General features: G+C 54.6%; 1 protein-coding gene across 5 annotated transcripts in view; it reads left to right on the top strand.

The window, feature by feature from the left end:
- Nucleotides 1-15,924, top strand: part of MYH11 (myosin heavy chain 11) — a 111,158-nt gene that overhangs the window by 81,472 nt on the left and 13,762 nt on the right. For all 5 annotated transcript variants that reach the window (XM_032328679.1, XM_032328675.1, XM_032328676.1 and 2 more), the window contains 14 exons: nucleotides 871-992; nucleotides 1,120-1,189; nucleotides 1,365-1,525; nucleotides 2,865-2,973; nucleotides 5,174-5,305; nucleotides 5,397-5,603; nucleotides 6,479-6,616; nucleotides 7,680-7,803; nucleotides 8,301-8,472; nucleotides 10,115-10,327; nucleotides 11,762-11,906; nucleotides 13,832-14,038; nucleotides 15,404-15,508; nucleotides 15,597-15,749. In XM_032328679.1, the coding sequence (XP_032184570.1) occupies nucleotides 871-992; nucleotides 1,120-1,189; nucleotides 1,365-1,525; nucleotides 2,865-2,973; nucleotides 5,174-5,305; nucleotides 5,397-5,603; nucleotides 6,479-6,616; nucleotides 7,680-7,803; nucleotides 8,301-8,472; nucleotides 10,115-10,327; nucleotides 11,762-11,906; nucleotides 13,832-14,038; nucleotides 15,404-15,508; nucleotides 15,597-15,749 (2,058 nt within the window). The remainder of the gene's footprint in view (nucleotides 1-870; nucleotides 993-1,119; nucleotides 1,190-1,364; nucleotides 1,526-2,864; nucleotides 2,974-5,173; nucleotides 5,306-5,396; nucleotides 5,604-6,478; nucleotides 6,617-7,679; nucleotides 7,804-8,300; nucleotides 8,473-10,114; nucleotides 10,328-11,761; nucleotides 11,907-13,831; nucleotides 14,039-15,403; nucleotides 15,509-15,596; nucleotides 15,750-15,924) is intronic.

Here is a 15,924-nt window from a genome sequence, read left to right on the forward strand (position 1 = left end):
CAGGGAGGGAGCTGCTGTTCAGATCCAGTGTAGAGAAGCTAGCAATGCTGCTAAACGCCTTATGGCACACAGGGCAGCCCTCACAGTTGGAAAGCAGAGACTAAGCCCAAGATGTCAATGGGCTGATGTCGTGGGAGACCTGCTGGGAGAAAGAGATGCACAAGCTGATATGCACAACGCAACATGGTAAATTACAAGAACACCATGCAGCCGGGGCTCCCACTCCAGCCTTGGGGCTCAGAGAACGCTGCCTTGGGAGTGAGTAGGCACCAGCTTGGTGAAGTGGAAGGCAGGGTGAGGAAGACATCCTAGGCAATGGGACCAGTAGAAGCAACGATGTGACCTGAGAAGCGAAAGGTCTAGGCAGCGACTGGGTCATTTCATGCTGACCTGTGATGGTGTGAGGCAGGGATTGGGGAGAGATGGGACCAAATCCTTTGGCAGGAGCTGGGTCATGGCACTCCTTGTGGGTTGACCAGAGGAGGCCGTTGTGGGCTTTTAAAGGCAAGGGTATGTCACGATCCGACTGATGTTAGGGAAACAGAATGAGAGGTTGCAGAGGGAGGCAAGACAGGGGCGGGAAGCAGGGAGGGAGCGGTGATGGTGAATGGATGTCCTTTGGGAGCCATCTGGGAGGTAGCTGCTGCAGCACCAGTGACAGGAAGTGAGGGAAGGAGAGGCTTCTAGCCAGGTGAGGCTGGTGCCACCAAGTCCAGGAGAGGTGGCACTGGTACCTCAGCTGGGACCTCCACTGGTGCCTCTGTCAGCCACGGTGGCCTGACACTGGGTCACCCAGGCCTGAGATTCGGGGCTTGCTGCTCCCGGAGTCCCAGCCCCCTGGTCCACCGCTCTGCCTCTCTGGCCTTGCAGTCTGGCAAGCTGGACGCCTTTCTGGTGCTGGAGCAGCTGCGTTGCAACGGGGTGCTGGAAGGCATTCGCATCTGCCGCCAGGGCTTCCCCAACAGGATCGTCTTCCAGGAGTTCCGCCAACGGTGAGCCTGCTGGGGTCAGGGGAGGGGGCTTGGGTGCAGGGAGGGCGGGGGGGTGAGCCAGGCCAGGTGGAGGGCTGGAAGGATGCCGAGAGGCGTTTCATCAGTAGCTTCTGCCCTGTGTCTCCAGCTACGAGATCCTGGCTGCCAACGCCATTCCCAAAGGCTTCATGGACGGGAAGCAGGCCTGCATTCTCATGGTGAGTCCCAGCCCCAGCTCCAGCCCCTCCCCAGGGATCTGACTGCAAATGCCCCCCCACCCTCGTCGCTGGGGACACTGCCAGGAGCTTGTTGGGGTGGAACCTTCCTGAAACATGCCCCATGGACACATGTCACAGCTGAGAACAAGAGCACCTGTCCCTTTTTCTTCTGCAGATCAAAGCCCTGGAACTCGACCCCAACTTGTACAGAATCGGACAGAGCAAAATCTTCTTCCGGACGGGGGTCCTGGCACACCTGGAGGAGGAACGGGACTTGAAGATCACTGATGTCATCATGGCTTTCCAGGCCATGTGCCGCGGCTACCTGGCCAGGAAGTAAGGACCTGAGCACTGTCGCCTTCCTGCAAAGGGCCCAGAAACACACCCTCCTCTGGGGCTTCTGTGGCCTCATACTCTGGTTCCCTGCTTCTCTGAGAGGCCACCTGAGTTAGGAAGCATCCTGATCGCCTGGCGCTGCTTCTGGTGGAGGCAGAAAGGCTACCATTGTAGGGAAGTGCCCTCATTGTAAGGGCTGCCGTCCTGCCCCCCAGCTTACTTGCTGGTGAACTTGGGCGAGTTTCTCTCTCTCTCTCTCTGTCTCTACGAGGCTCAGATCTCTCCACTGGAGGAGGATTCTTATTCCTGCCCATGGGGTTGTGAGGAGTCCGTGGACAGGGCTAGGTTGTCATTTCAGAAGTGCGAGAAGATGGTAAGGACAGGAGGGAAGAGGATTTGGCTGTCCCCATAACCCCCTGTTCAAAAGGGATCCAGAAGGCAGGGTCTTGGGAGATCGGATGCTCCTTCTGTTTTGCGAGGCTTAGGGTCTGCATGAGGGATGGGGCTCCTCGAGGGAAGTCACACCCCACAGAGGACTGCAGGGACTGGCGGAGTGGCTCTCTGCCCAGGGCAGAGTAAGCCCATTCGTTACTCAATGGACCCAAAAGGGTGAAGGCCAGAACCAAGGTGGTGAAGACCAGAACTGGGGGGTCTGCACCCCCAGGGACAGACCTGAGTGGTTATATTTCATAGCTCAATTCTCTGATGAGCCCTCCCACCTCCACTGACACGAGCAGTGTCATTCTTCAGGTTGACCCGTGTACCAAGATGGCAGCCCCGCAGGGAAAGAGGAGCCATTGAGCTCCCCCTGGCGGTGGTTTTGCAAACCCGCCAGCCCTGAAACCCAAAGGAGCCCTGATTCCGAGTCAGACTTGAGATTTCGAAGACACAAAGACACACCGGAGGAAAGAGTGGGTCTGCCTGTCACTCACTTTGGGGAAGACACGGCATGGCTGGAGATGTGTAGGACCCCCTTTAGGACTGGTGGAGTGTAGACTGACTACCTAGGCATTGTTTGGACCACAGATCTGAGTCCAGGGCGTTTGGTGAGCTGGGGGTTTTCCTTGCCCACCGAGAAGGGAGCTGGCCTCCAGATCATTGAATTGGTCTGCGCCCGGACGACATGCATGTGCTGATGCTCGAGCTTCCTGAAGAATCCGAGCTGGAGAGCAGGGGGGGAGGGGTGATGCCCCTGCAGGAGTCACAGAATCACATGCCGGACAGGCGCGTCTTGCTTTTGGGATGTGCGCGCGCACGACCCCGGGGAGACAAGGCTTGGGCACCACCCTCCCTCCGCCTCCCCGGGGGGTTCTCACAGAACCCACTTCCCCTGCCCCAGGGCCTTTGCCAAGCGGCAGCAGCAGCTGACGGCCATGAAGGTGATTCAGAGGAACTGCGCCGCCTACCTCAAGCTGCGGAACTGGCAGTGGTGGAGGCTGTTCACCAAAGTGAGTGCCGCGGAACCCGCCTCTGTCGGAACCCTCTGCCCCACTCTGCGCCCCCGATGCTCCCGCTGTGGGGCCGCATGTGGTTGACAGCCCATGTGCGCATGCGCTGGGGGGCTCAGAGTCACACCTCGCCTGTGTGTAGTTTCTTGGCCCGAGAAGGCTTAACCCCCCTTCTCCTTCGGTGGGCTCACAGGTTATCAATGACCCTGACTGGGATCCCAAGCGTTTGCACGGGGATCCCTCCCGTTGCTCATTTCTTTCCGCACCCACTTCCCCACCATAGCCCCGCTCCTCTGTCCTCCCTTCCTGTGGTGTTGCCGTTTCGAGAATGTTCTACAAGGGGAGTCCTACACTCCGTCATCAGGGCAACTGGCTTTGTCACAAGGCACACCGTTCTCTGAAGATCAGGACTTGGGGGCATTCGTGGTGGATCTTACAGTAGCACGTCAGGGTCCAGCCCCCAACACACTCCTCCCTCCGTAGGATACTTTGCAACTCTTAAAAATGACGGCCACCTAAAAACGCTGGACCAAAGCCGTGTGGAGGGCCCCTCCCTCCGCACAGTAAAGGCCTGCTGTGAAAAACCCACAGCCGACGTCATCCTTAATGGGGACAAAACTGAGAGCTTTTCCCCTCAAGCCAGGAGAAAGACAGGGATGTCCCCTGTCACCGCTTCTAGAGCACAAAAATGGCAGCTAGCAAAAAACAAAGGCATAAAGCTGACAGCGGCACGGGGTCATGATTATCTTTTAGTTTTAAGTAACGGACTTGGCGTAGAAAATTGGAGAGCGTGGTCTCGGGTGTGTTTTTTAAACATGTAGGAGAAGGACTGGCGGGAACCGTCAAGGGTGCACACGGTCACCTTGACGGGGAGGTAGAATGTGGGAGATTCCTCCCCGCTTTCCTCCTTGGGATTGTTAGGGTACGGAGTCGACCACCCCTCGATTAGACAGAGAACACTCTTGATAATGCAAGTCACACAGCGAGGTTTATTTCCAGCTAGCTGGGGTCCAAGTATCTCCCGGGTGCAGCGGGTTTCAACAAGGACCCCAAGCACTCAAAGCCAAGGGTTTATATAGCCTTTTCAAGGCACTTCTCCATGGCTACATACATATCTTGCACCCTACTTTGACAGCTTAACTTTGTTTAACCTTTTGCCACCCCGGCGTCACCCTGGAGCCATCTTGGTGGTTAAGTGAGATCTAGGTTTAGAAGAAATGTAACTTTATTTACATTTTCTTCTGCTTCAGCCTCCTTCAGTTTAATGGTGCGACCTTAGGCCTTGAGGAACTGAGCCCTTTGTCTCTGGAAATTGGGCCATTGAAGAGATGGCCCTATTTGTTGTAAATCACCAGGACATTTGCAAACCAAGGGAGACTCCTGTCTTGCAGGATTGTGATCTCTGCAAGTTAACTATTTGTTTTCTTTAACATTTGGTCCCTGTGGCGCCACCACCTAACCGCCCTGATGGTATATGATTAAGTTGTTTTTCCAGGTTTTAGCTACTTTCTCTTACCTCAAGTTACGCGCGCCCTGTGGCCTGGTTAGGGACGCTCAGTAACAAGGCTTCCCGGCCTTCAGGATGGCCATTCTGATGCTAACCCACTCTTACAGTGCAAGGTGCCAGCTTTTGCTTTGCCAGGATGGCTGTACTTATGTCAGGGCTAGACTCGAGGTGGGTACAGCCTTGTTTTTCTTGGCTTCCACACCTGGAGCTGATTTCTGGGACTTGTTTTTAAGTCCCCTGGGGGAGGGGAGCAGGGACAGTAAAATAGGTCCTTACAGGATGATATAAGCCGGTTGGTCAGCGGTAATTCTCTCTCTGGGAACGGACAAAGTAGGAGAAGGAGAGAATTTTTCCTTTACACTGTGCACATTTTTTTCCGGTGGCTTTCATTGATGATTTCTGAACTTCAGTGCTATCAGAGTGTTGGATGGAAAGGCTGTGTCGCGGGGTGGCTGTCCCGTGCTTTCTAGAATCTGCAGCGGCACCCCCGGCTCATACCCACTAGGTGTTGGTGGCATCCCCTGCCCAGACTGGAACAACCCAAACTGTCCCCGGCAATTCCCAGGCATCCCCTCGGGGGTGCGGGACAGCATAAACCAGTCCCTGGTTGAGAACCGCTGATCAGAGGTATCAGGAGAGCTTTTAGCATCCTCGGGCCATGGACGCCCGTGACGGCTGGCGGTGTGCGCGCAGGTGAAGCCGCTGCTCCAGGTGACTCGGCAGGAGGAGGAGATGCAGGCCAAGGAGGACGAGCTGCAGAAGACCAAGGAGCGGCAGCAGAAGGCCGAGAGCGAGCTCAAGGAGCTGGAGCAGAAGCACTCCCAGGTAACGGCCCAGAGCCCGGCAGGGGCTGCGGAGGGAGGGCAGCCGTGCCCCCGCGGGGCTCACCGGCCACCCCCCTGCTCCCTGCCTGCAGCTGGCCGAGGAGAAGAACCTGCTCCAGGAGCAGCTGCAGGCGGAGACCGAGCTGTATGCTGAGGCCGAGGAGATGCGGGTCCGGCTGGCGGCGAAGAAGCAGGAGCTGGAGGAGATCCTGCATGAGATGGAGGCCCGCCTGGAGGAGGAGGAAGACCGGGGCCAGCAGCTGCAGGCCGAGAAGAAGAAGATGGCTCAGCAGATGCTGGTGAGGCCCTGCAGGGGCTGCTTGCCTTATCGTTTGACCCTCGTTGCAAGCCTGTGAGGGGCGTGTGGTCATGTATGTCCCCGCTGGGGACGGACTAAGGCTTGGAGGGGATCGGCCCGTCCCGGTCTCCCGGAGAGCCCGCCCCATTCTCCGGCTCTACCCTCCGTGTGCAAACACCGTTACCCCTCACAGCCCCGTGTGAGGGACATTCGCATTAGTTAGCTGTTGTTGTACGACAAAAGGCCCCAGAACTTAGCAGCGTGGAAGGACACGCCGTTGGGTCACAGGGTCAGGAATCTGAGAGTGGCTCGGCGGGAGGTTCTGCGTGAGACTGTATCCTGCGGTTGCAGTCGGAATGGGAGCCCAGGGTTGGAGGACCCACGTCCACGTGGCTAGCTCCCGTGGTTGGAGTCCGGAGGCCTCATCTCCTCACTAGGAGGGCGGGGAGCTTCTCCTTAGGGCTACGTGGCCGCTGGCTTCCCCCAGGAAGGGCAAATCAAGAGAAGGAAGAGGGAGGAGGCCACAATGCCTCTTACAGCCTGGCCTTGGGCATTATACCTAATCACTTCCTCCTAAATCCAGCCCACGCTGATGGGGAGAGGAATTGGGCTGCTCCTCTGGAAGGGAAGAGTAGGAGGGTTTGCAGACACATTTTGAAACCACAGAGTATCTACTATCCCCATTTGACAGATGGGAAGACTGAGGCTCAAGAAGCCAGTGGTTTCCCAAACCTTTTATTTCCAGTAAAAGGAGACCGCAGCGCCGGGGTCGGGGGGGGGCATGAGACCCGGGCTCCGTGTGGCTCAGCCCCCAAGCTGCGAGAGAGGGACCCCCTTGGGAGCGAGGTTTGTGATTCCGTTCCCTCTCCCACAAAGGACCTGGAAGAACAGCTGGAGGAAGAGGAAGCCGCGAGGCAGAAGCTACAGCTGGAGAAGGTCACGGCCGAGGCCAAGATCAAGAAACTGGAGGACGATATTCTGGTCATGGACGATCAGAACAATAAGCTGTCAAAAGTGAGTGAGTGGGACCAACACCTGCGTCAACTCGGCAGGCTCCCCGGGGCTAAGCACTGCAGATGCTTCCCCTTTCTGGCCAAATGCATGGTGCAGAAGGCGGCCTCCTGACTGCCTTCTAGAGGCAGGTAGACCCCATGGATGGGGTCCCTGGCGGTCCCTCCAGGACCAGGGCTTGCCACGGATCAGGTCTCAGAAAATCCATTCCAGTGGGTGCCCTGAGTTGTGCAAAGGCAGCCGCATGTGCCTGAGACTCGGGGGCCTTTCCCTCATTCTCACGGGCCGCTTCTGGTCAGTGATAGGGTGACCTGCAGGCGTGGTTTGCCTGGGACTGAGGGCTTTCTGGGATGTGAGACTTTCAGTGCCCAAACTGGAAAAGTCCCCATGTCACCTGGAATGAGTAGGTCACCCAGATCGGGAACCACTAGGCAGCTCCACTGAGTTCAGACTCCCTTGAGGTCTTTGAGCTTGATGTCAGCTGGGCCCCTGTGTTGAGTCAGGCTCTGTCTGGGGTACAAGGCCTGTATGACAAGGGGGGGCCCTGGCCTGGTAAGGCTCATACCTAACCATTAGTGACCCTCACAGTCAGGGTTCTGAAGAAGGTGTTCACAATATTATATAAATAGAACATCAGGGGATAGAAGGAAGGTATTCAGGGAAGGCTTCCTGGAGGAAGTGACATTTAAGAGAAAATCTGAAGAATGAAGAGCAGTTGGAAGGGGAGTGGAGAAGCCACTCAGGAGATGGTCCTATCTGTGCAAAGGCCCTGTGGCAAGGAAAGAACTGGCATGTGGGAGGAAGGAATGAGGGTTCGATTGCCTGGACCATGAAGTGTGGGGGTCAGAGGTCACATGAGGTATGAAGTACCTGGGTTTTAGGGAATGATTGTTAAGAAGCTTTTTTTTTTTTTTTTTTAATCATTTTAAAGCTAGAGGTTGTATTGAGTGTTCATCTGGGTTTTCTTTCCACCTGTTTTTCTGGAAGTGACTAAAAATGAAATGTAGATCTTAGAAAAGGGAAAAGAAAGCAATTGATATTTTTTTTCCTTCCCCCCCCCCCCAAGGAGCGAAAACTCCTTGAAGAAAGGATTAGTGACTTAACAACGAATCTTGCAGAAGAGGAAGAAAAGGCCAAGAATCTTACGAAGCTAAAAAACAAGCATGAATCTATGATTTCAGAACTGGAAGGTAAACCTCGTACCTCAAAGGGGGTTTCAAATGGGTGTTTTAAAATCAGAGAGCTGGGGCGCCTGGGTGGCTCAGTGTGTTAAGCGTCTCCCTTTGGCTCAGGCCATGATCTCAGGGTCCTGGAATTGAGCCCCACATCGGGCTCTCTGCTCAGCAGGGAGTCGGCTTCACTTTTCCCCTCCGCTTTTCCTCCCACTCATGTTCTCTCTCTTTCACATAAACAAATTAATTCAATTAAAAAATACAATCCGAGAGTAAACCTGAGCGAGGCCCCTTGCAGCGGACACACTAGTAGCAATAAAGGAGCCGCATTGACTTTCCTCCTGCAAGATCATGGTCTGGGCCAGGCCAGGCCAGTCACTTGTGGGGCCGTGTGTGTGTGTGTGTGTGTGTGTGTGTTCATGTGTGTGTCCGTGAGGTGCCAGAGCAGAGAGGCTTGTCCTCTGGGTGCCTTTCTGATAGCTGGCACCTGCTGAGAACCCCTGGCTTGGTCGTAGTGCGGCTGAAGAAAGAGGAGAAGAACCGGCAGGAGCTGGAGAAGCTGAAGCGGAAGCTGGAGGGGGAGGCCAGTGACTTCCACGAGCAGATCGCCGACCTCCAGGCGCAGATCGCAGAGCTCAAGGTGCAGCTGGCCAAGAAGGAGGAGGAGCTGCAGGCCGCCCTGAGCAGGTAGCGAGGCTGGTGGGGCTGCGTCTTGTGGTCCCGGGGGGTCCATGTGCCCAGCGGGCTCCCGCCACACCGCAGTGGGCCCCGTCTTCCTCCTCCTCCAGGCAGGCCTCCATGCTGCTCGGGGCCTCCCCTGTCCTGCCTGCACTTCCAGAACCATGCCACTGATTTTCTTCTCTTCCCTCCAAACTCATCCTCTCCTGCACCTCCCCTCCTCCCGCCACGTCTGCCTCTCGGATGTCCCGGCCATTCTCGTGTCCAGTGGCTCCCATGTCCAGGAGCCCGTTCCACTGGAGTCTCAGGCACCGCATGCCTGAGGCTGGGATGACCCCTGCCCCTCCTCCCGAGGGTCATTTTGTCCCCTCTTTGCTCCTCCCACGCCCAGACCGCAGCCGGCCTCAGATTCTACCGGTCCTTAGAAACGTGTCCCTGTCCCATTCCCTGTCTGCCCGGCTGGGTTCCAGCTGACAGCCTCACCCTGGGAATCCTGCAGCGACAACTAACAGGGATTTTCCTGCTCACTGTGTGCCAAGATCTTTCCAGGCGGTATCTTCACGCACACACCAGGCTAGGGACGCTGCTGCGATCTCCGTGTCACTGAGCAGAAAGCCAGGCCTGGGATCTGAGCCCCAACACTTCCTGACTGGTCCCATGACCAGCTCTTTTGCTCCCAGTGTGTGCTGCTGGACAGCACTAGGGTGATGGACCAGAAGCATCCTCTGGGTTGTGAACTTGACTTTTACCCGACCACTTAGCCTTTTCTCTCACTGCTTCCCGTTCCCAAGCTCAGTAGGATCAAGGTGCTCACCTCCCCTTGCCCTGAGGGATCTTGCCTCTGGGCCCTCTTTCAAGCTGTTCCCGTTCCTTCCATCACAGCAGGAGGCCAGCCCCACCATGCGTCAGGGGGGAGCTGCCTTCCACGCAGGTCCTAATGGTCTCCAGGCCATTCAGACCACGCTTCTCGCATCCCAACTTGACCCATGGTTGCTGCAACCCCCAGGGGGCCCTGGCTTTTAACATCTCGCCAAGCACTTTGCATGGTGAAGACACTTTTGAACCGTTTGAACCAAAAGAAGAAAGAAAAACAAGTAGTTGCTCAGGAGAAATGATTGTCCAGTGTTCATAAGCGTCTATTAAGCTCCTGGTGTGAACAAGGCACCTGGCTAGTCCGGGAGCAGGCTCGGCTTTCCCTCTTTCTCTCTCTCTCTCACATGCACACACACATATGTGCACACACTCTCACCAAAATGTTTTTTTTTTTTTTAAGATTTTATTTATTTATTTGACAGAGAGAGAGGCAGAGAGGCAGGCAGAGGGAGAGGGGGGAACAGCCTCCCCGCTGAGCAGAGAGCCTGATGCAGGGCTCCATCCCAGGACCCACATGACTTGAGCTGAAGGCACAGGCTTTAACCCACTGAGCCACCTGGCACCCCAAAATCTGTTTTTTGACATCAGATCTGTCCTAACCCACAAGCAGTCCCACCTAGAAAGAAGGGGTCCACCGTGTCCCCGGGACGTGGCCGGAACCTGGTTTAATGTCCGTGGAACATGAGTATCTCATTCAGGAAATCATTTTCGGCGACGTCGGGAGACCGCAGGGGCCAGAGAGCCCGGGGTCTTCATTCTGGTGATCTGTCCCCGGCAGGCTCGACGACGAAATCGCTCAGAAGAACAACGCTCTGAAGAAGATCCGGGAGCTGGAGGGTCACATCTCGGACCTCCAGGAGGACCTGGACTCGGAACGGGCCGCGAGGAACAAGGCCGAGAAGCAGAAGCGGGACCTGGGGGAGGAGCTGGAGGCGCTGAAGACGGAGCTGGAGGACACCCTAGACAGCACGGCCACCCAGCAGGAGCTCAGGTGGGTGCCCGGCCTGCGGACCCCAGCGGCTCCCGCCACTCCGCTGCACAGATGGGGTGGCCAGGGTCGGGGTGGGGGGCGATGGGCAGCCGCCAGGCACATCCTGAACCCCGAGGTCCTCAGGCCCTACAGTTACCGTCTGTAATAGAGGTGCGATCCCTTCTCGTCTTATTTGGCATCACAGTAGTCAGACTTACTTGATTCGAAAACGATTTGAAAGCTCTAGAAACGTAGATACGAAAAACATCAGTCTTAGTCCTAACACAGTCCATGTTTTTTGGGTATTCCTTCTTGCCTTTTTTTTTTTTTTTTTTAATTTATTTGACAGAGAGATTACAAGCAGGCAGAGAGAGAAAGGGGGAAGCAGGCTCCCCACTGAGCAGAGAGTCCAATGCGGGGCTCGATCCCAGGACCCCGAGATCATGACCCAAGCCAAAGGCAGAGGCTTAACCCACTGAGCCACTCAGGCGCCCCTTCCTTGTCTTTTCATGTGGGTGTCTACATGTGTCAGTAATTCTCTAGATTCCAGTCCCCGAGAGCATATGTCTAAGTTTTGTGATACATGTTTTAAAATTTTGGCTAAGATCAAGTGTAAAATAACACTTGTTGGTGGGGCCCTTAAGATGTGCTAGAAGATCACAGATACCAGCAACAAAAAAATACCCCAAAACATACATACAGAACAACAAACCCCCCCAAAAAACACTTTACCTGCTAGATAAGGAATGCTGACTTTAAAGAAAGTAGGTCGTTTATTCATTCAACAAACATGCAAACGCTTTTGATTGTGTCCATGTCAGGTGCTGTGTTAGCACTGAGACTGATTACCCACACTTGGGGTTTTGTGCCACACCCCTTACCTGTGTGGAGAAGCCAGCCCAGTGTTCCCCTCCTAACAAGGCCCATGATCCAGAAAAGCCTGGGTACGGTATTTTAAACACATTAGCTCAGAGCCAGACCAGATTCTGGCTCTGTCAACAAGCGCCCACTGCTTACCCTCTCTCAGTCTTAGCTTTCTCATCTGTAAGTTGGAAGGATATACCTGCCTCTGAGGGTCACTCTGAAGGTTATATGAGGTCACGTATAGAAAGAACTGAGGTTGGGGCCTGGCACATAATAAGTGCTCAAGAAATAAGAGCTAATATTAATATTTGAGGAACATTTTGCAATTTACAGATGTTCTTTCAACACATTCCTGAGTATTTTTGTGTATTTATTTGCTGGCCTTGAAGAGTTTCTGGGCAGTCACCATACTCCCCCGTTTTGCAGCTGAGGAAATGCTAGGTCCAGAGAGGTTGGGTGACTCCCCTGAGGTCACACAGCCAGGGAGGGGCCGGTGATGGAGACCTCAGCTCTGGGTCCCAGGAGAGCTCTCGTCCCTTTCCATGGCGCTGTCTCCACCCAACAGCCAGCCTCTGTGTTCTTCCTGCCCAGGGCCAAGAGGGAGCAGGAGGTGACGGTACTCAAGAAGGCCCTAGACGACGAGACACGGTCCCATGAGGCCCAGGTCCAGGAGATGAGGCAGAAGCACACACAGGCCGTAGAGGAGCTCACGGAGCAGCTGGAGCAGTTCAAGAGGGTACGTCACGGTCATTTTGCAAGCGTGGTGCACCGACAGCTCCCCATAACCACAGATCGAGGTCGGGGCTGAGAAAGAGCCAGCCCTACGAGACTGGAATGATGGGTCGTGAGAGCATTTATTAAGCACCCACTGTATACGTGCCAGTTAATCCTCACAACCAGCTATGACGTAGCTACTGCTGAGCTTGACACATGAAGGAAGAGAGAGCCTGGAGGTGAAGAGACTTACCCAAGGTCACACGGCCATTGATCGAGCTATGATTTGAACCCGCGTGGGCGGTCTGGTCTGCAGACCTGCCTCACACCTTCCCCAGGGCAGGGTCTAAAATCCACAGCAGCCCCCACTCTGCCCTGATAAGCAACTATTTAGCAAAACTTCTGGGAGGGGAACTTGAGACAGAGGCCATCCTGTAATTTCTCTGCAGATTGGCAGAGTTTGAGAATGACCAGATCTAATCGTTCACCCGCCCCCCATGGTTAGCTCTTTGGGGGTGTAGGGCACATGGGGCAGCGAAATAGCACTCCTCTGAATGCAGTGTACCAAGAACTTCCTCTCCCTTGGGAGAATTTCCCTGTTTCATTCAGGGGTGAGCTTTCTCGCTTGTGACATCCGGATTGTTTCCGTCCGGATCGGATTTCTGTCTCTCACCCACAGCCCTGTGGCTGCCCTGCATCCCTGCACTATCTAGGTATCCCCCCAGCTCGACTAAGTGGGGGCACATTACCTAACCCTTGCTGGAGTTGGCACCTGTTTCTGTTACCAGCCCAGGGGACTATTCTTCAGGGGGTGGTTTACTGACACCTTCCTGGGAGCTGGGTCACTCCTGCTTCTATCAGAATCTGCAGAGGTCCTGCCGGTGAAAATAATGGTTCCAGCTCCCTAGGCAGCACAGATTGTGAGCTAGATGGTCCCATGGTTTTACAAACACTAATTCACGTCCTCTGCAGCCTTGTTCATGAGCAGATCTTCTGGCCCCATCATCCGCCCGTACACAGGTGACCTTAGGACACTCTGAGAAATGGAGTGTGAGACTGAGCCCCTTGCAAATGAATAAAAGGACACTTGTTCGTGTCCTCTTGTCAAGTGGGATCTTAATACTAACCTTTGACCTTCTGTCAAGTCTTTATGCGTGTTGGACAAATAAGATTTTGCTAATTGTAACTACGACGTGCATTTCCCCTTCTGGTACTATTTGAACGGAAGTGATGAGCGTGGACGTCCTTACCTTGTTCGTGATCCTAGGGGAAAAGCCCTGTTTTTCTCACTGAGTATGAGGTTTGTCTTGTTTTTCAAAAGTCAGAAGTCCTCCGGTATATGCAGTAAAACCCACCAATTTTAACGGTATACATTCATATTACCAGCACCTGTCATGATAGAGAACACTAGAATTTTTTGTAAAGAAGTTGGAATCCGATTTTAATTTTTTAAAAAATATTTTGTTTGACAGAGAGGGAACACAAGCAGGGGGCATGGGAGAGGGAGAAGCAGGCTTCCCGTCGAGCAGGGAGCCTGATGTGGGGCTCGATCCCAAGACCCCGGCATCATGACCTGAGCTGGCAGATGCTTAAAGACAGAGTCACCCAGGTACCCCTGGAATCCAGATCTTTACATGACATTATGTTATTAAGGTGTTGGCAGCAAAGAATAGGTCAACTAGGACAATGACAACAGGTTGGATGTAGCCCGGGAGATGCTCATTTGCAAACTTTGTGATTCAGAAAAAGAGATACAGTCTTACTGTCACTGGTGTGCCCTCCCCACCGCCCATCCCCGTGTCGACAAGCACAGGTGCCTGGAACCTTCCTGACTCACTGGACAGAAAGGGAAAGCGGAAGATGCCCCAAGGGATGGAGGGTCCCATCTTAAAGTGCCTTCCTGGCCAGAGCTGTAATGCCTTCCCTCTCCTCTGTTGACTTGGCCAGGCCAAGGCCAATCTAGACAAGAACAAGCAGACGCTGGAGAAGGAGAATGCTGACCTGGCCGGGGAACTGCGGGTCCTGAACCAGGCCAAGCAGGAGGTGGAGCACAAGAAGAAGAAGCTGGAGGTTCAGCTGCAGGAACTGCAGTCCAAGTGCAGCGATGGGGAGCGGGCCCGGGCCGAGCTCAACGACAAGGTCCACAAGCTGCAGGTAAGGCGGCAAGCATCCCTTGGTCCCAGCTCTGCGGCCATGAAGCTCCTCTCAGCTAACTGAAGTCTCACTTGCTACAAAGCAATTTGGTTTCCTCCTGTTGTGTTCCTCGAGGAGAGGAGATGGCCTCCCTCTTCCATTCCATCTTTAGAAACCTTCGTCTCATTCAGCAAGTATTTGAGTATTTGCTGTAGGCTGGGCGCCATGTTTAAGGCTGAGCTACAGGGAGCAAGAGAGAGACAGCGCTTGCCCCACTAGAGGGAGAGGCATTTCTAATCCCATGAATGAAGGTCAAATGATGCAGTAAGTATAAATTAACAAAGGGCTTGGCCTGCAGGAGGAGGAGTCGAGAAAGGCTTCCATAAGACGGAAGTATAGTCTGGGATAAGAAGGCTGGGAGGCAGAGGGAGCAGCATGTGCAAGGGCCCAGTGGTAGGTGGGGGAAATTAGAAAAGATCAGAGAAGTAGAGCTAGAATGCTGAGCTGGAAGGCAAAACGTGCTGCAAAGTGGGACTAGAGAGGTAGGTCATGGCTGAATGGCACAGGGCCTTCAAGGCCCCATTCTATGTGCATGTCTTTACTCCGAGTGACAAGAAGCCATAAATAGGCTTCAAGTTGAGCAAAGATGAAGTCTGTCTGTCTTTGGTCTTACTTAGCTTTGACTAGACATTTGGCCCGATTTCCAGTTCTGGGATACAGGCAGACCTTTGATAATTATTTAATGTGCTTACAGCTTGGGATAAGAGGGCAGGGGAAGCATTAAATGGGACTTTTTCCTGCGTGCAGGGGAGAGCAAAGGTTCTGCTCTCCCAACAGTAGCAATGTGCTAGAGGAGCAGAGTCAGAATCATTTACATCCCCGTAAGTGGGAAGAGAATGGACGGTGGACTGACACCTGCAAAAGGACCTGCTCCCCGCATCTCTGGCTTTAGCCCTAGGGCCCATGAGAGGGCCAAGACTAGGGGTGAGGAAGAGGGCGGTGGAAAATGGCCCTTGGAAGTGGACATGCCCTCTGTATGCTCTTCCCCAGCATTAGGGGGCGGGTGAGTCCAGAAGAGCTCTGTGTGGGGATTCTCAAACCTGTTTCATTTTCCCCCAACCTTGGGAAGGATCTGGGATCTATTTAGTGGGATTTGGGCCCAGTCAATACAGTTGGGCGCTCTAAGAGGTTCTTAGAACCAGGCATCCCAGCTTGGAGGGGATACATTTCCCTTGGGAGCCGCAGAGCTAGTGTGATCAGGCTCCATAGTTCCTGGGTGTGTCTCAATCGGCAGATCCCACAGGAACCACTGTGCGACTAGAGAGGGCTTCTCTTAACAAGGACCCTGTTCTGGAAGTTCTAACCAAAGTCTCTTGGCGTCCTCAGAATGAAGTGGAGAGCGTCACAGGGATGCTCAACGAGGCTGAGGGGAAGGCCATAAAACTGGCCAAGGACGTGGCGTCCCTTGGGTCCCAGCTCCAGGACACCCAGGTGGGTATTCGGCCGCATCCTCCGGAGGGACCCCGGGGCATGAACTTCCGGGCGTGGGTCCCTGGGACTTCCGTGCATCCTTCCGTAGGAGCTGCTTCAAGAAGAAACCCGGCAGAAGCTCAACGTGTCCACCAAGCTGCGGCAGCTGGAGGACGAGAGGAACAGCCTGCAGGACCAGCTGGACGAGGAGGTGGAGGCCAAGCAGAACCTGGAGCGTCACATCTCGACTCTGAACGTCCAGGTGCTGGCTGTGTGTGCGTCCTTGCTGTTCCAGGACAGCCTTGCGGGGAGAGCAGGAGCTCGGATGGGCTGTGGTGGTGGAGCCTCGGAGCCATTTCGCTTGGCTCACTGGCCCCCCCTGCTGTTGAATTTCTGCAGTGCAGCGAAGGTTGTCTCTTCCCAGGGTGGGGTCAGGG

Source organism: Mustela erminea, chromosome 20 (genome assembly GCF_009829155.1).
Source record: "Mustela erminea isolate mMusErm1 chromosome 20, mMusErm1.Pri, whole genome shotgun sequence".
Lineage (NCBI taxonomy): Eukaryota > Metazoa > Chordata > Mammalia > Carnivora > Mustelidae > Mustela > Mustela erminea.